Here is a 20,089-nt window from a genome sequence, read left to right on the forward strand (position 1 = left end):
AAATTGTCTCTTTCGTTTTTAAGGTTTTGTGTAAAACAGACAATCTCTGTTCTGGTTCATAGATCGTAGCTAGCAAATCTTTTTTTTTTAATTTTTATTTTTTCAAAGAAATTTGTCGTTCAGTGGGTAATGATAAAGTTAATAAGTTTGAATTTCAACTTTGAATATCCAAACCTCAAAGGCGCGCTGGAAAATTATATCGATGTAACAAGGTGATGCAAGAATCGTACTCTCATCATAAAGAATTTTAATGGAAACGTTATTCGACTTCCATTCATCAAAGTATTCCTTGTCTTTTTATCCATTGAAAATAAATTTCTTTGTTACAGTGCGAAATGCAGAATGCTTTTCCAGTTTTACTATTCAGATTTCGAGGTCTGTAGCTGCTGCTAATTGAGTCATTAAGATGAACTGATGAGAATTGTCTGAGTGAAATTATGCGGTGTTTCCAACGATTAATTAATTGAAATAATAAAAACTTGTTAGCACTGATGAAGGGAACAAGTGGTTCCCGAAATATCGGTATTTGCAAGAATAAATATCCACACCAACGAAAAAGAAACAAGTTTTTATTATTTCAATTGATGAGAATAGGTTCATTTTTTGCATGAAAATTAGTACATTGTGTATGTTGAAATTCAAGAAGAATATCGTAGTTTTTGAGTTAGTATGATTTTAGTATTGTAAAGCCGGCGATTGTTTCCAGACCTTAAATTGCCTATGACATCCAATCGAAAAAAATCACTTACTATTTTTTTTTCCCTCACATATAGTATCTTTAAAAAACCCCAGATAAATAAGCACATTATTATCAGAAAGTGAAAATAATTTGCCAAAAATGAATGCGCCCAGCCGCTTGTAGTTGGGGCGTTGGTTCGTAATTGTTAACTTAATTGGGAACTAGGTATACATTCCACAAATACCGCGTATGGAACGAAGTTTGAATACCGAATGCATACACCGATTTTCAAAAATGTGCTTCGAATTGAATTAAGTTTCCAAGCTTTTCTTAAACTTTCAAAGTTCGTAATCTAACTTAACGAAGCTGCTCACTGTGGAAAGCTTAGATAAGTCACTGTGAAGTACAAAGCGTAATTTACGGATGTAGCTAAATGGAGGATTGTCCAAAAGACTTTTTGGCACATTACGGGCCATTCATGCTTCACTTCATTCCCAGTCCTGATTTATGCAGGCTGGAGCCACCCTTATTGGAAAAAACGTACATATGTATGCCTCGTGTTCACTCCTTTGTGGAATATAAGGCGTTAACACAGTGTCTGTGCTTCAGTTTCTTCATCATCACATTTAATTCGGTGCGGGCAATAACCTCACAAGGTTATAACCACAGTGTCCAAGTGGTTAAAGCGCTGGGCTGTCGTAGCGGAAGGTCGCGGTTCAAACCTCACTGGTGACAGAGGGATTTGTTATCGTGACTGAATATCGGACACCAATCGATTCAGCTAATGAGTATGAGTACCTGAGTCAAATCAGGGTAATAATCTCGAGCGAGCATAATGCTGACCACATTGCCTTCTACAGTGTATGTAGTGTACAGTTTCGATCTTGAATGAAGTGCTCAACACACTGCAAGGCCCTGATCAAATATGGATTGTTGCGCCAACGATTATTATTATTTAATCACCTCACAGGGACCGACATGCACAAACATCCAGGACGAACAACATTCCAGCCAAAAATAACCAGAATCGTGACGCCGATACTCAATCATCTCGACCATCGCATCCAAATTGGAAAATGTCAAAGCTAATAAACGGTGGGGGTAAATCACACCAAAATCATGCCAAATTTTCAAAATTTATTGCAAGGGGTTAAATACAGTCGTTATCAAAGAATTCGGCTTACCTTTAATTTTTATTAGAAAACCAGGTTTTGTTTGATTTTTATATTAAAAATTCAGATAATTACATTGTTTTGATCATAGCTCCTCCTTTATCCCACTGATTTCTATTTTTTGCTTCATTTGAAAGGTCTTTTCAAGCAGAGTTTTAGATCAATTTCCACCAGAAGTTACTAATTTTGCGTTATTTGACCTTCATTCATTTTTAAGGTTTTGTTTGCAAAACAAAACTTTATTAAAATCGGTTCAATGTCTGTCCGTCTGTCTGTCTGTCTGTCTGTCACAAGCACTTTTCTCAGAAACGGCTATACTGATTGATACGAAATTTGGTGAGAAGGTGGTAACTGTGGACCCCCAGACATGTAGTGAGTGATATCCTTCTACCTCCCCATTGATGTAAAAGGGAGTGTAAAATGTTTTTCCACCGAATATAGTCATGTGGGGTATCAAATGAAAGGTCTCGATTAGTACTTTTCGAAACGATACGTTTGAACATGCAAACTACTACTTGGAAGAAAAATTTTCACAAAATATTTTTTGCTTAGAATCGACCATTTAATCAATTTCCGTGGGTATTTCGTAAGAACAATTTTCCACCCCGGCGGCTGGGGTGCCATATTATATTACATTCGAGAGCATCTGCGAAATATTATGATTTCTTGTTGGCACCCCACAATTAGATTTGGGGGAAAACCTCTGGCATAATCGAATTAGCTAGAATAGTACCAGTCAGGAATTCGAAGATATCAAGCTGCTTGAGTTCTTTAGTTTGCTTTAATCTCCATCCTATTTTTAAGAGCAAATTAAATAAAGGTTGCCTTTTGCCCAAAAATTCTGTTTGAGAATGAAATAAACGCCTATGATTATCACAAACATGGCAGAAAGTAGTCACACTTTTTAGAGAGGACATAGCTAACACAATTCTAACGGGATATTTGCAGCCTTGAAAGCCTGAAAAGCCTATACGCACAAAAAGTTCTTTCTCAGGTGGGGTGAGAGCCGTTTTTAGGACCAGTTTAGATTCTGTGTACATTATTATTTGTCTTTCGAGTTATCACAATCTTCCCAGATGCCAGATTTACCTGTTACTGGCACTAATTGCCAAGCATGGTAGGATAATGGGAAAACACTTGGAGACCTCCCTGCAACATCGAACACGTTAGCAGAATGATGTTTCTCTACATGGTTTAAACTAGACGGTATGAGGAGAATCAGAAACAGAACAGAACATCTAGGGAAGCTGTAAAGGATTTAATTACACTACCTGTAGCTGACAATATTATGGGAGCTGCAACCACCTTTTAGAGACAGCAATATCGGTAAACCGGACATGTGCCTGTGATTAGCCCATGCTTGTATGTCTTACATACGGCATTATGCCTATCCATGGATTGCCCCGGTGCCATAACAATGCAGCCAGATATGAAAATTCTGCACTGGTTGTTTAAAACCCGCTCTTTAATTATAAGCTTGTTATAAGTTAGGGTTGCAACCACGCATGAGAGAGCATCCATTGAATACTTCAGTCCCTAACGCATCATTTAACAATACTTCACGTGTCCTCATGCTGATGCGTGGGTCCGCACCGGAGCCTTAAAAATTAACAAACATGGGACATCGCATGAGCCTATCGAAATCTGCGGATCTAAGTGCCACGATCGATAGAAAATGTTCATGACGGATCGCATACTTAGTCGATGTTTCTCCTGCCTCAGATTTTCGTGAAGTATATTTTTTTTCCAGTGTTTGCAGGTGGACCTACAGGGTCAATTTCATGAAATTTTTAGGTTTTTTGATAGCTTTCTCCTGTTGGTCGACTCCGGCCGTATAGGATAGTCTTTTAACCATCGCTAATTCTCATTTGGGCCAGAGCTTCAGACGTGCATAATTCCCGTGCAAATTTCGTTTACTAGAACTATAGGTACCTTCATAAAATCCGAAGTTTCAAATCATTCGAAAGTATAAAATTTCCGTTTTTGTATACTATCCGGCATACCAATAAAAAAACATTTGGAACTCCCACGGTTTGCTTTGACAATGACAGAAATCATGGAGGGCTTGAAGACCCATCACGTCGAAAAACCATTGCGCGAGAAGTCTAGATCCGGAAAAGGCATCAGATGCTGAATGGTGGAAAGCCTTTTATGCGATCCTCAGTGATGAGTGAAAAATATACTTCTGGAATGAGTTCTTTTCAAAAGTTGTGCTTACAGGTTGAACGTTGGTTTTCGAATAAATTACTTGTTATTGCAAGAGACGATAAGGAGCTCTTTCCTCCGCTCTTAACTAACGTTCCGCGTGTGCCACGCAAAATAATATGGCTACAGAGAAAGCCGAGGCAGGGCCCTCAATAACTGCCGTGGCTCTATGGGCATCACCGTTTTGATGAAGTAGCCCGGCAACATGGTTTCGCCAGCTCAAGCTGGTCGGAGTATCGATCATGCTAGTCCCAGCGAACATTTGCGAAAAATACCAGTCAGACCTGGGGGTTTTGCATGAGTACCTGTCATGTAGACTTAATCCCACGGTCTCCTTAAGACACGGATTCATTTTGTGACCACAATCAGAGCCCCGCCGAAGCAAGCTGCGACGGTACCAATCTATACCAAGTGCATGGCTCAGTATTCATACTGGTGGATGCCTAAATCTCTACCGAACTGAGAAGTACAGCACCCGTGTTGAAACGCAACACCACGCCGAGCCCCGAAAGTCTCTATTCGGACAATAAATCCGCTAATGACAGCAAAATATTTAGCACCGTCCATAAACAATGACATTAATTCTTGGGCCAGATATGACATCGAATGCTAGAAGTGCAACATTGCGAATTAATTCGCCCTAAACGAGACTCGCGTCGATATGTTTACGTGGTGGGCACTTCTGAAAGACATTTCTGCACAATCTTGGGTCGAAGCCCCCTGGATTTTTCCCTTAATCACCGACTAGGGTATGCACTTCGAATCCTCTGCTTCAAAAGCCACCGGACAATCACAGCACAGCCCCTTGAAAGCCGCTTTAAGGGCCAAGAAGACTCTTCTTGGTCGCAAGTCTTGCTACCCATTCTACTTGGCCGGAGAGCCAATCGCAAAGAATTTGCTGCAAGTTCCGTGGGGCTCGCGAGGCACCCCAGCTACCCTGCACTTAACATTAGATCGAGTCTTAACAATCCTGGGCTGTTGCGTCTGGTCAAGGTCGCAGTGCGGAAGCTGAAGCCGCCACCACCCTTCAATCAGATCACAACTTCTGCACGTACATGCAGAACGAGCAATTGGCGTAGCTAACGTACTCAATTGTGACCGGTTTTTGCACAATCCAGATATCTCCGTACACCATTTGATTTAATATTTGTTCAATTATATTTATTTGTATAGATTAAATTAAAACGGGTATGGTGATATAACAAGCCAAGCTTTAGGTCGTTGTAGGGTCAGTATAATCTCGGGATCGGAAAGTGAAAGTAACTGTTGACCTCCGCGAAAGGTACTTGCAAAATGTCACAGTTTGAAAAGGGTACACGTATCAAAGAAAATACGAGGCTGGCGCAGATCAGGTAGATTAATAGCGCGAAGTCGGGAAAGATAGTCAACATGGAGAAAGCTTTTTTTAGAAAAGAGGGATCGGGTCAATTTGCTCCGTACAGCTTCAAGAGCACGGCAGTCACAATTGGGGAAGAGAGACCAAATTAAAGAACAATATTCAAGGATGCGGTATCCGGTCTAGGCCCTCCTTAATAAGGTGCGCCGAAGTACTCCAACTCGATATCTCTAAAAGCTGTCTGGCGTCCTGGTGTACGCCATCGCTCCATCTCAGGCAGCGTCTGACACGTCATCTTTTTCTACCATAGATATTGCCCTTCTAGACTATTCGGGCTGGATCATGCTCAACCTTTCGGACTAGGTGACCGGCCCAACGCAACGTATTGATTGAGCCCGATTTTATCCACAACTTGATGGTCATGGTTTCGCTCACACAGATTTCTTCGTTAGGCTGCGTCCATTCTACTCCCGTATCTTAAAAGTGATGTCCGCCTTTGTTCTTCGAAATACGGCCTGATTTCTTATTTGCAGCTCGAAACCTAATGACAATATTTTAATCCAATCCATCTACATTAATTTAAAAAATTTCTCCCTTATTCGACTCACACACTGGATGTTGGATACCAGTTGACTCAGCTGGTAACATTTATAAGCCTGGCGTGTGAAATACCTGCCCTACTTTGATATCTCATAGTTTTCGCGAATTGTTTTATTTATATTGAATGGGGCGAAGTTTGTGGGGTGAAGAGGAGGAAGAAAAGAAAGGAAGAAGGCTAACAAAAAAAAATTTTCTTAAATTATTACCAATATGTATAAATAAGTGCAGAAAACGGAAGCTTGCGGCTTCAGGTATGGAAGGCTCTGTTTTTAAAAATTCAATTGTGCACTAGTTTCTAAAATCCTTTCCAAGATAAGTTTGGTCGGAAATGAATTTATCGCCCTGATGCATCAGACATTAGAAAAAAAGCATGAATTAATCATTCCCCTCCTGATCCTTCCATCCTAGAAAACAGATAATGAATGCCGCTTACAACCTAGTACTCAAATCCTAGTGAAATTATGCGGTGTTACCAACGATTAATTATTTGAAATTATAAAAACTTGTTGTTTCTTTTACGTTGGTATGAATACTTGCTCCCTTCATCAGTGCTTACAAGTTTCAAAGCAATCATTGTAAGTGCCATGGAGTTTGACGGTGACGGCAATGTTTCTAAAACTAACGAAGAATGGTTTTCCGAAGAAAGATGTTAAGCGCCTGATATCAAAAGTTCTAGACAAAACGTTCAAAACGGTTATCTTCCAAACAACTACGTGTCATTGTTATCGGAACGATTGTGGAGGATTCTATAAGACTCCCTTGACAAACATATATGCAACAAAAGTGCGCCTAATGTGGGAAGATTTTGCTTGAGATTGGAAAACACGGAATTAAATTCTCAACCAATGTTTACAAAATTCCGTGCGGAAAAAAAAAGCCACTGAGGAATTTGAGGAAGTATATATCAGTACAAACGAACAATTTTTAAAGAACAGGGTCGCTGTTATATTTATGAGGAAAATTTCATTTTTAAAAATTATTATTATTATCACGGAGGATATTTTTATTTCCTCTTGGCCGCCTGAAATAGATACAATAAAAAGTCAAAATAGATTGTATTCACGAGACGCAAAGGCAGGCAATCGTCATCATCAAGGGAGCAACAACTGGTATCCGCTCTAGGGCTGCCTTAGAAAGGAACTCCAGACATACCGCTTTTAGGCCGAGGTCCACCAATTTAATATTCCTAAAAGCTGTCATGACCTATGCAATCGCTCCTCAGACAGGGTCTCCCAGGTCTTCTTTTTCTATCATGGATATTGTCCTTACCGACTTTCCGGGATGGATGATCCTCCCCCATATGGATTAAGTAAACCGTCTGCGTCGTCCATCGTCTTGTAGAGCGCCAAAGATTCTTCGAAGGATTCTTTTCCCGAACATGGTTAAGAATTCGTAATTCATTCACCATCATCCCTGTTATGTTCACCACGTAATGAGGATGCGGGATCCACGCAACATTTTCTACGTGAGTAGCCGGCCAATGAACGCATCAGACATCAGATTTTTGTTGCTGATGTGCTCCAACTGCAACGGATAGCATCACATCCATTAACGGAAATCCCGCGATACATAAACGAATACGGTATATTCCATCAGACGGGGGAATTGAATTCAATGGATCACTAGGGTCTGAGTGTTCAGAGGCTTTGCTCTCCCCCGCCTCATGCACATACACAAGAGCTTTGAGCCTGTGGTGAGACGCTTCAAGCGGAATAGTTTTTGTAAGCTGAAACTCTGTTGCCTGCTAACAACCGTGCGTGAATTTCATCATCGTAGCTGTTATCGGTTGTCATTTTCGAGCCTAGATAGAAGAAATTATCAACTGACGCAAAGTCGTAGTCCCCTATCTTTATTGTTCTCATTTGACCAGTGCCATTTAATGTTGTCCCTTCATTGGTTTTTTGGTACTGACTTTGCCATTGTATACTTCGTCTTGCCTTCATTAATGTGCAGCCCAGGATCTCGCGCCGCCTGGTCGATCTGGATGTTTGTCTCATAATATCAACATCCTTAACATAGATCAGTAGTTTGGTGCCTCTCGCATTTACATCAGAATCGTGGGTTTCCAGGTTAAAAAGGATGCATAACAGGGCATCCTTATATCGTTGTCGATGGTGACTGGTATCGAGAGTGATCCTGTTGCTTTTGTCAGACGTTGCACATTGGTCAGGGTCAACCTAGTCAGTTTTATCACTATTGTCGGGATACCGAATTGTCCGAATAGTTTTACCCTGGCCATGTTATCATAGTCGATTAGAAGATGGTGAAGGCAACATTTAATCGGGTTTTCCATCATTATTGATTTGCCTGGAGTGAAGACTCTTTATGATGTTCTGAGCGAATAGGGCTGCCCAGCCTAACAATACAGCGGAGAATATCTTATAAATGGTACTAAGCAAGGTGTACCTGTATAATTACTGCACTGCTTGACAACCCCCGCTTTATGTATGGGACAGATAATGCCTATTTTTCAATGGTAAAGCATTGATTCGTTCGCTGTCTCGCAACTTGGGTATCAGTTGATGAACCGCTTGGTGTAGTTGGTCACTACCACGTTCAACCAGGTTTACTGTAATTTCATCGGCGATATATGAGTTTTAAGCCGACGGATTGCAAGGACTATTTCTTTCATGCTTGTTGGTGGCAGCATTTGTCCGTCGTCTTCATTTGGCGGGACCTCCAACTCGCCGATATTTTGGTTGTTGAGCAGTTCATCAAGGTATCAGATTCCCCTCTTTCTCTCGGCAGGATGAGCATGGAGGTGTAAAAGGCTTCATCTTACTAATTTGTTGGTAAAACGTTCGTGTCTGTACTTTTCGAGTTCACAGGTTTGGTAGTTCTTCCAGGCTTCCTTTTTTCTGGTTGTGAAAAAGGTTCTCCACTCAACGAATTTGTTAATAGATCCTTGCGCGTGTCAACGTTCTTTAAAAGTTCAGCATTGCCCAGTATGCAGCATTCTTCCGTTAGGTTGCGAACTTACATTCATCTTCGAACCAGTCGTTCTGACTTTTTTTGCGGCTGGACCCAAGTATTTTTGTCTGCGTACCAATATTAACGTTCTTCGAGTGGTTGTGAAGATCATTTGTTGATGCTTCATCTCCAGGACTTGTCACGTGCGGTTATTGCGGCATCCCTTTACCCCTTATAGGTACTACGGAGTTTTGTTGTGAATGGCTTCAGTATTCACTATCACATGATTATCAGAGTGGATGCTAGGCGGTGTTATAATTTAAACCCAGCGAACTATGTCCACGAGATAGTAATCCAGTCTATATTTGTGTGCCTATATGTTTCGATATACAGGAGGCGGTGTTCAATTAGCACGTGGTATTTTGGTTGAAAGTGACCTCGTCTGCAGAATCGCATGTTCTCGAGGTATGTCTTTGATATCTTGCCGGGGACAGCCTTCAAGGGTTCGTTCTACTGGCTCGTAGAAGGTATCTTTCACCGACCTGCGAGTCTTCTCTATAGGGACATAAACGCTAATGAGGCTTATATGTCGAAATTTACCTCGCAAACACAGAGTGCATAACTGTTCTCTCATGGCTTCAAAGCAAATAACAGCAGGTCATGATAACTGTTGTTTATTCAATTAATGTCGGGCAGAATTTATTGAGTTTCGCGTTGTTTCCTTAATCATAGTTCTTGGCAATGATCATTACCCGGAAAGTTCTGGCTTTAGAAAACAATATTCTCAGTAGCTGACGGGGGTAAGAGAGATGTTCACCGAAATCATTAGAAGATCATTGATCCATACTCAATAAAAACTTATGCGTCTGTATAATGAGCTTGTTTGGATTGCGAAAATATCTCATGCCTTAGCTTAGTTGGTAGTGTCAAATTGAGCATCATCTACTTTATCTCGGTGACGTGCTTTACCGAAGAAAATTTTGCAGGAGCTCGGTAACGCAGTCAAACTAAATCATTCGTTTATGCGAAAATTATACAATAAGTTCCAGTTCCTTTTTGTCAGCTTCTCCGATGATGGCATAGGGGTTGAACCTTTTCCAGGTAAAGAACGTGGTAATGAATATATAAGAATACCACAAATCCTTATAGAATTTCTTTCAAAATTTTGATAAATAAAAGTTTAGGTGAAATTGGTTAGTTTTAATTCGAAAGGTAAAGGAAAGCAAATCCTATTTTGTTTTAAATATTGTGTTTATATGGCTTTCGATGTATTTACACAAGAGCATAAATAACTTCTTTCTTCAAACTTAAAATTATCTAGATAAAATAAGATAGTTTTGCCGTACAGACAACTACGTGGTGCATCATCAAAATCGACCACATTTAGTATAAACAAACGCTTCTCGTCTATCTAAAATGGAATAAAATTTCGATTCACAAATATAAAACGTTACACAAACGTTTACAAGGAGCCATTGGTTTGTTTCCATATTTACAAATATTTACTGACTAACATCCACGAATTATTGGAATTTCTTGTAATACATTTAGTTACATTTCGCAACATTGCTACATATTTACTTTACCTACGATTATGATTAAACATGTTTATCACATTATATAATAATAAAATACACACTTTCTCTAAACTTAAACATATTCCTAAAAAATCGTTTTTAAAGCTTGGTTTTATCTAAGTCCTAGTCGGAATTGTGTGGATGCTATTACAGCAACGATTAGCGTAATTAAACTAATGCTAAAGTCATTGCCCGCACAGGGCAATGAATCACGAGGATACATGTTTGACGGTGGTGCTTCCTCGCGTATTCTACATTCCTCCCCTCGCTGGGCGAAGTACTCTCCGCAAAGCTCTCGGCAAGGTGGACAAATTATGGCACCCTTGTGAAGCCATTCTCCCACAAGAATACGAATATATAGCTCCTGGCCAGGGTAGTAACAGGTGTATGTATAATTTGCCACCAGGATATGTAGACGGCCATCAGTACATTCGTATTTGTAGCAACCGGAACCCCAATGCTGCCATTCACGTGTTTGACGACATGATCTCTCTTGCCACATGTTTTCAGTATGTTCGAAGCATTTGGATCCTGAACCGTACGACTCCAGAGCGAAATTTTTCTCGGGCCCTGAAAAGAAAGAAGAAATGAATTATCTATTTGTATGCAAATGTGGAGGAAAAGTGAAGATATTTCCAATTTGTTTTTCGTTAGGAAATCTAAATTTACACTGAAAGAAAACAGAGGAATGGAATAAATGAATAAATTTAGATTGAAGTATCTGCTAGTATTGCGAATTCTAATAATTCCAGTGTTGACGATGATACCATTGATACCATAATTCCAATTTAAACGGAAACTCATAATCTGTCGCATTAGTGCTATACAGCACATTGGAGGATTTTAATTGAATAGGATGAAAATGTTAGGTAATTATTTATCTGAAAACCAATCAGCCTTGATTGGACCATATGCATATATCCATTAATACATTCGAATTTTATGTACGTTTTATGACCAAACAAAGCGATGTGTACATATACGAAAATGAAATTCTGGCCACCTATTGGAAATGACGAAACTGCGGTGTTGTTTTACCATTACCTCGAGAATTAGATCAGGTGTCAATGGTTCGATATGAATAGGCTTTGCCAAAGGTTTTTTCGAGTGCATTAGCGCCCCGTTCGGATATTGCACCAGTGCCATTATAGTGCAGCCCAACGTCTCTAACTCTAAACCACATATTGTGGTCGTTCTCCATTCGCTCTTTCCTTATGAGCTTTTTATAAGCTCAGGTGGCGACCACACCGTCCTGAATGGCACACATAAATCCCTCCGTCTCAGCAAAGAGCTCTCCGGCATATAACCATCTGTTCGGCAAATGCAAATCGACAAATGGCTGCCAGAGGCAATTCACGTGTTTACCGTGAATTGCCTTTGACTTCCACTCATCGTTCCGTTTTTGGTTCGATTTCACTCCACTCAGAGGAATAAAAGAATGATCCTTCAATCTGCCTTACAAATAGCGGCATGCAAGCGACTCGCCTGGTCTTTACTACAAAAATAAGTCAATCTTCGTCCACGTCTGGATGCATAAGCTGGTGATGAGATAGCAAACACATTCATTGCGCTTATTTTATTTCCTCCCGAAACATGTCATTTCAACATCAGCTTCGTACATACCAGGAATTCGGACAGCAGAGCATCCTTCAGGTCAACAACTCGAGCCGGGTTCCTTGCAAAATTCCTAGATATTTGTAGAAGTCTGTGTCGGTCATAACTTGGATGTGGAGGTCAGCAATACTATGTCCGGAATGCGGCACGTGATCACCCCTGCGGGCGGCTAGGATTCGACACTTGTCTAATTCAAATTGCATTCGAATATCAAGGCTAAACATATTTAATGGTTGGCGCAGCAATCCAATTCTATCTGAGGTTTGAAGCGTGTACTGTGTAATGTACACGGTTTGTCACAATTTTACCCAACACTAGCACTAAATACGAACAAGTAAATTTCAGACTATCTACTTAAAAGTAATAGAGAGACTTTCTATTCAAGGCACTATCAACCGCGAAAAAGAACTAAAGGGAATATAGCGTATATGATCGCAAGTTGTTAGTGATTTATTGTGTAATAAAGCCTTTTCGACACATCTTGGAAGCAGCAGAGTTTGTAATAAGGACGCACCCCGCAAAAGGGACGATAAGGCTACAGGTTTGTCAAATTAGGCAGTTGTTATTTATCCCTGAGTTCTCTGCGGATATCGTCCACGTCAGCGGCAATTCGAACAAAGTTGCAAACTCACTACCGAGAATTGATTCCTGACAATACCCGACGATATCGACAACCAGGAACTTTTCAAAGAACAGAGAAGCGACAGCGAACTGCAACGGTTGTGAGCAGATAGCACATTGCCACTCAAACTTATATCGATGGAAATTGAAAATCAAGGCTAACTGTTCTGCGTCATGTCCATGGGCATAACAAGGATTTACGTGGCGGCATCGTTGAGAAAACGCGTGTTCAACATCTTGCATCGCTGCTCACACCCAGGAATACGCTAGACCATGCGAGCCATGTCACACAAATTTGTTTGGCCAGGGATACCGAAAGACGTTGTACAATGGACTCTGTCGTGTCTGCAATGCCAGAACACTAAAAATTCGTTTCAGCAATTTGCGGTGCCTGATCAGCGATTTCAACAAATTCATCTGGATTTAGTTGGCATACTGACGGTTTTTCATGGTTATCGGTACATTTTGACAATGATCGATAGCTATTCACGATGATTGGAGGCGGTTCCAACTGATTACCAAATAGGAGCTACTATGGTTCAAGCTTTTTACACGAATTGGGTTACACGTTTCGGTCCCGCGAAAGTAATAACGCCCGATCAGGATACTCAATTTAAATCGGTACTTTTTAGCGAATTTACGAAACTCTTCAACTCTAAGCGATCGAGGACGACACCTTATCTTCCGACAGCAAACGGGTTGGTCGAGCGTTGGCATCGCGCATTATAGGCATCGATGTGTCACGAGAACAATCCGGATGGGGATCATTTGCTGCCGATCGTTTTATTGGGATTATGTTGCATGTACCAAGGAGACCCAGGAGCGAGCTGTGTAGAACTATTACATGGAACGACGTTAACTTTCATCATCATCAACGGCGCAACAACCGGTATCCGGTCTAGGCCTGCCTTAATAAGGAACTCCAGACATCCCGGTTTTGCGCCGAGGTCCACCAATTCGATATCCCTAAAAGCTGTCTGGCGTCCTGGCCCACGCCATCGCTCCATCTTAGGCAGGGTCTGCCTCGTCTTCTTTTCCTACCATAGATATTGCCCTTATAGACTTTCCGGGTGGGATCATCTTCATCCATACGGATTAAGTGACCCGCCCACCGTAACCTATTGAGCCGGATTTTATCCACAACCGGACGGTCATGGTATCGCTCATAGATTTCGTCATTGTGTAGGCTACGGAATCGTCCATCCTCATGTAGGGGGCCAAAAATTCTTCGGAGGATTCTTCTCTCGAACGCGGCCAAGAGTTCGCAATTTTTCTTGCTAAGAACCCAAGTTTCCGAGGAATACATGAGGACTGGCAAGATCATAGTCTTGTACAGTAAGAGCTTTGACCCTATGGTGAGACGTTTCGAGCGGAACAGTCTTTGTAAGCTGAAGTAGGCTCTGTTGGCTGACAACAACCGTGCGCGGATTTCATCATCGTAGTTGTTATCGGTTGTGATTTTCGACCCTAGATAGGAGAAATTGTCAACGGTCTCAAAGTTGTATTCCCCTATCCTTATTCTTGTTCGTGCTTGTGTTTGACCAGTGCGGTTTGATGTTGTTGGTTGATTCGTCTTCGGTGCTGACGTTGCCACCATGTATTTTGTCTTGCCTTCATTGATGTGCAGCCCAAGATCTCGCGCCGCCTGCTCGATCTGGATGAAGGCAGTTTGAACGTCTCGGGTGGTTCTTCCCATGATGTCGATATCGTCAGCATAGGCCAGTAGTTGGGTGGACTTGAAGAGGATCGTACCTCTTGCATTCACCTCAGCATCACGGATCACCTTCTCGAGGGCCAGGTTAAAGAGGACGTTAACTTTACTAGGCGAAATCTTCGTCGACGACAAAACGCATAGCGGCTCACAGACATTTGCCAATCTAATACATAAACAAATACGCGAACTGCGGCCGAAGCAGATGCATCGAAATAAACGGAGCCAATTTATTTTCACGGAGTCCAAATCGTGTTCTCATATGTTTTTGCGTTTAGACACCCTCAAAATATCACTTTATCAACCATATTCAGGTCCTTATCGCGTAGTCGAAAGACTTTCTCCCAGTGTGTTTACAATCGAGGCAAACAGAAAACGCATGAACGCCTCAACGGAAAGATTCAAGCCGCCATTCCTACAAACGTATATATGCGAGAGAAGCCAAGTTTGAAGAGCAAATCGTTGCTTCCATGACCAACATCTCCGACATCTGATTCATCAGCGCAAGTTTTACCAAGAAGTCAGCAGGATGAGCCCGTATACACCTCAATGCATATTGGAGCGATGGGTTGAGTACTTTGATGAGCTACTGAACAACCAGAATATCAGCGAGTTGGAGGTCCCGCCAACTGAAGACGACGGACAAATACTGCCACCAACAAGTATAGGAGAAACAGTCCGTGCAATTCATCGGCTAAAAAATCATAAATCGCCAAGAGCCGATGGAAGCACAGCCGAATTAATGGAATATGGAGGCGACCAGTTACACCAAATGATTCATCAACTTGTGCTCAAGGTATGGGACAGCGAATCAATTTCTGACGATTGGCAACGAGGCATTATCTGTCTCATACATAAAAAGGGAGATATCACACGGTGCAGCAATTATAGAGGTATCACGTTGCTGAGCACCATCTATAAGATATTCTCCACTATCTTGCTAGGCCGGATAGCCCCATACGCCCAGAACATCATTGGCCCATACAAAAGAGGCTTCACTCCAGTCAAATCAGTAACAGATCAGATTTTCTCTCTAGGGCAAGCGAAGCAAAAACTGTTGGAATATGGACAACAGTTGCACTATCTATTCATCGACTTTAAAGCCGCCTATGACAGCATAGCCAGGGTAAAACTGTACACGGCCATGAGAGAATTCGATATCCCGACGAAATTAATTAGACTGACTAGGCTGACCCTGACCAATGTGCGAGGCCAGATAAAAGCAGCAGGATCACTCTCAAGACCATTCAACATCTACAACGGTCTACGACAAGGGGATGCCCTATCATGCGTACTCTTTAACCTGGCTCTGGAGAAAGTGATCCGTGATGCTGAGGTAAATGCGAGAGGTACGATCCTCTTTAAGTCCACCCACCTACTGGCCTATGCTGACGATATCGACATCATGGGAAGAACCACCCGAGACGTACAAACTGCCTTCATCCAGATCGAGCAGGCGGCGGGAGATCTTGGGCTGCACATCAATGAAGGCAAGACAAAGTATATGGTGGCAACGTCAGCACCGAAACATCAAACCGCACTGGTCAAACGGGAAGAATAAAGATAGGAGAATACAACTTTGAGACCATTGATAATTTCTCCTATCTAGGGTCGAAAATCACAACCGATAACAGCTACGATGATGAAATCCACGCACGGCTGTTGGCAGCCAATAGATCCTATTTCAGCATACAAAAACTGTTCCGCTCGAAACGTCTCACCATAGGGTCAAAGTTCTTACTGTACAAGACAATGATCTTGCCAGTCCTCATGCATTCCTCGGAGACTTGGGTTCTTAGTAAGAATTGCGAACTCTTGGCCGCGTTCGAGAGAAGACTCCTTCGAAGAATTTTTGGCCCCCTACATTAGGATGGACGATTCCGTAGCCTACATAATGACGACTTCTATGAACGATACCATGACCGTCAGGTTGTGGATAAAATCCGGCTCAATAGGTTACGGTGGGCGGATCACCTAATCCGTATGGATAAGGATGATCCACCCCGGAAAGTCTATAAGGGTAATATCTACGGTAGAAAAAGAAGATGAGGCAGACCCTGCCTGAAATGGAGTGACAGTGTAGGTCAGGACGCTAAACAGCTTTTAGGGATATTGAATTGGTGGACCTCGGCGCAAAACCGGGATTTACTTTTTAAGGCAGGCCTAGACCGGATACCGGTTGCTGCGCAGTTGATGATGATGATGAGAAAAATAGCAAATTTGATCTACACGGATTGACCCGGCTATCGATTAGGACTAAGACTAAAGAAGAATAAGAGGAAGACAGACGGGCAGATGGTGAACTAATTTTAATTAGACTATGTTAATGCCCTATGCTCCACAGAGGACCGAACTAGAGACATATATATATGTGCTAATCAAATTGGAATGTGCCTTTTACCTTACGTATTCGAGATATGAAAATCAATGCAACCGTAATCGGGATAGCCTTCTAGAAATTAACTTTTCCAAAGTCCCATTCCATCAAGGTTATTTGCCATCAGCTTTTTTGTGGAACTGTGACTGCTTTGAATCGGAACTATCTGATCTCAACATGACGCTGTGCTTTTCTTTTAACGGGAGTCGACTCTCGAAGGGGACACACGGAATTATTAGATAGATAGCGTGTGAAATCAGCATAATCTGGTATTTTTACCTTAACGTAAGGGGAAGTTGGCGTACACTTCTTATTTCCTATTTTGATTTGTCATGTAATGTGAAATTAGGTCTATTGTCTACAAAAAAATGGGAAGTGGGTGGAGAAACTTAGGGAAGTTGAGTGAAGAGATCGATTGTATCTAACAGAAGGATTTCGAAATGCATTAGTACCTAGCAAATGTTATTGCTAGTCACAACTTCAATACTAAGCTGAACCTAGCAACTACAGCAAAAGAGTTTTCCAACGAAGAAGATTTGGATATTTCTTGAATTGTCTAGCTGAATATTATTCAAGAGGTTTCATCAGCATGAGGGATTTTTTTAGAGTTGCATATTGAAATTGCTGTGACTCCATTCAAAACATAGCTAATGCCGGGATATCGTGTTCTGCAGTCGAATACCCCCTTACACACCTTTACCCTCTTCTAATTTTCAGAACATATTGCATATGCTTCATTAAACATAAGCCATCCCTAATAAGGTCGCAGCTGCACTTGTTCCCTTGTTCCACATTGCAGGAAAACTCTAATACTTTATGCTGAGAATAGCGAATCAATATGCACAATTCCTCATTAATAAATTACCTCCATCGACAAATCTACCCGAGCAGACTGAATCCCCATGTTTTCTTCGTCGTTTTAATAACCGCACTATATATTGTCCTTACACTTCGACTAGTACTTACTTGGATTATTTTCCTCATATTGACATTGTGAACCTCGCACGACGACATTCTTACTTCGCCACGTAAACACTTGAATGTACGGGCAATGATCGGCGAACGACACGGAGCCGCCGTAAAATCCTTCTTCTCCTTCGGGAACGTTATTTATGCTGTCAAAGTACTGTTCAAAGAAACATACACGATGTGAAGCTTGTGTGCAATGAACCAGCAATACTTTATAGGTGCACTTACCTGATATTCCCGCGGGAGCTCTGTTTCGTGGCGAATTAAATTGCAAAGAGCCACGGAACTCCTATCAACCGTGCACTCTGTCTGCAAAGGATCTCGCTTCACCTTTGAACAGAACGGGTGGATTGAACGTCCCCTGAAAGTAGGTGTATTGAAATTTATGAGTGTCGGTCAAACGTGTCGAAGTTGATTCAACATTAAAGTGATGAAATTGAGCATGCATTGGAAAAGTCAACAGAGGTCACACATGAACTACAACAATGAATGTGCTCACACCCATACCGTGTTTCATTTTTAGCATCACCTCCTGAACTGGATGTGCATGAGGAGTAAAAGTTGATTATCCTTTGTAACTTGACTTATTGGCAAAATTTAATTCTTGGGTAAAGAATCATTATGAAGACAAAAGCCTCTTACCTGGCACTATTCGATTGAATCCAATCCTTACAGCTACGCATTACGAACGCACAACCGAGACCCTTACCCCACGTCAACGGCGCGGCCATGCTATAGTTAGCTTTGTACCAACCCGAATCCTCCATTAGAGCTAATGTAATCCGAGAAAATACTGGATTTTGTGTGTGGGTGCCAGTCATAGCTTCGTTCTGCAAAGTATATCATCCCTTACTCGTGGTAAAAAGATAACAATTACTTTGAGAGCCTTGCAAGCTCAAGAAATCACCTCAAGAATTCGCTTTTCCCAATGTGTTAAAGCCGTCCCTTCACCTCCCTGGTCCTCCAACTCGGCGCCTTCAAGTATTGAGCAGTTGAAATGTTCCCTTACTTCTTCGACTACACGGGGAGTAACCATCATGTCGACGTATTTCGTTATACTTCCGCCCCGGATGCTCCAATTTTTTCGGACCACCCTTCTAATTGTTTCGTTGCTCCATTGAAAGATTTGCAACCTGTTCAAATTAAACTTTGTAAACTTTTCGAAATTCAATTTATGGGAAGATTGTTTCTGACTTTTCATTCAAATATGGTTTGCCGGTGTCGGGTTTCCTTGGCGTTCTAGGGAGGCCGTTTTCATCTCGGAAAAAAGCGTACAGGCTCACAGAAAATCCAAGCGCATGTAGGATCTCATGCTTAACTGTAGACAATTGAGTGTCTATTTCTTGTGGTTTTGTACTGATGCTGTCAGGACATAAATTCGCATGTCCTGCTATCGGTCTATCTAGAGATGATTCTTGCTGACAATGTGCAGCATATGCGACGGTCAATCCTTTATGACATCGGTCCGTCTGCAGTGCTGATACGTACAGGATAAAGTCAGCGTTTAGTATTCCCGGGCCAGCTTCTGATTCGGGATCAACTCGACAATCTTGTCCAGTTGCGTTGCAAACGCGACACACCTGTGAACACAAAATTAACAAATTAAAAACAATTTAAGATGCAATAAGAGGTGAGAAGCTACCAGAGCAAATAAAAGATATTAAAAAAATTAAGGAAATTTCCTTCTTTGTCTAAAACATTTTCATCCCATATTCCTTCTTGATGCTCGTGCAACGATAGGGTACAGTTGGTTATGTGACAGATGTGAGGAATATTGAAAATTTTGAAGCAAGGAGAGGAAAGTTTTTCACTCAATTATTTCCTTAGAATTTCCATCTACCGGTTAAGAAGCAACTTTTTATGCAAACCTTCAAATGAAATTTGTGTGCGCATTCAGAATGATGATATTAAATTGAAGAGAGGGCTGGGAATAGTATGCGCACCCAAGTCTCCTTTTGTTCTTCAAGTTTGAAAAATGAAAACAATGTTCATTAGAACCGTAACGATGGCCATTTTTGGGGGAATTGTAGCGAGCAAGGACAAAGCACAAAACAGTTTGACGGAGAAAACCCTATTTTTCTAAAATTATAAGTAATGAACCTTCATAATCGTATGATACTCAGGAAGAAAGCTTAAGTCCGTTGGGTCAGCACTAGCAATAATGAATTGAAAAAGAGCAATGGAAGAGACTTTGTAGCTGCCCAATTTCCAACACATAAGCCAAAAAGTTACAAGCCGACTGCCAAAAAAATAAATATATATAAATAAATAAATTAAAAGAGGCATAGTTTTCGATCCATTGGAAGTTCCTAATTGCT

At 41.4% G+C, this 20,089-nt stretch overlaps 1 protein-coding gene across 2 annotated transcripts in view; it reads right to left on the bottom strand.

Annotated features, from left to right (window-relative positions):
• Positions 1 to 10,134: 10,134 nt before the first annotated feature.
• The window catches only part of LOC119656924 (leishmanolysin-like peptidase), a 314,894-nt gene continuing 304,939 nt past the window's right edge, over positions 10,135 to 20,089 (bottom strand). The window contains exons 6-12 of one of the 2 annotated variants that reach the window (XM_038063616.1): positions 18,966 to 19,351; positions 18,679 to 18,904; positions 18,414 to 18,601; positions 18,279 to 18,308; positions 18,000 to 18,132; positions 17,769 to 17,928; positions 10,135 to 11,049 (exon numbers count right to left, since the gene is read on the bottom strand). In XM_038063616.1, the coding sequence (XP_037919544.1) occupies positions 10,592 to 11,049; positions 17,769 to 17,928; positions 18,000 to 18,132; positions 18,279 to 18,308; positions 18,414 to 18,601; positions 18,679 to 18,904; positions 18,966 to 19,351 (1,581 nt within the window). In that variant the 3' untranslated portion in view covers positions 10,135 to 10,591. The remainder of the gene's footprint in view (positions 11,050 to 17,768; positions 17,929 to 17,999; positions 18,133 to 18,278; positions 18,309 to 18,413; positions 18,602 to 18,678; positions 18,905 to 18,965; positions 19,352 to 20,089) is intronic. The other variant, XM_038063617.1, reaches the window with a different exon arrangement.

The sequence above is a fragment of the Hermetia illucens genome, chromosome 5 (assembly GCF_905115235.1).
Source record: "Hermetia illucens chromosome 5, iHerIll2.2.curated.20191125, whole genome shotgun sequence".
Lineage (NCBI taxonomy): Eukaryota > Metazoa > Arthropoda > Insecta > Diptera > Stratiomyidae > Hermetia > Hermetia illucens.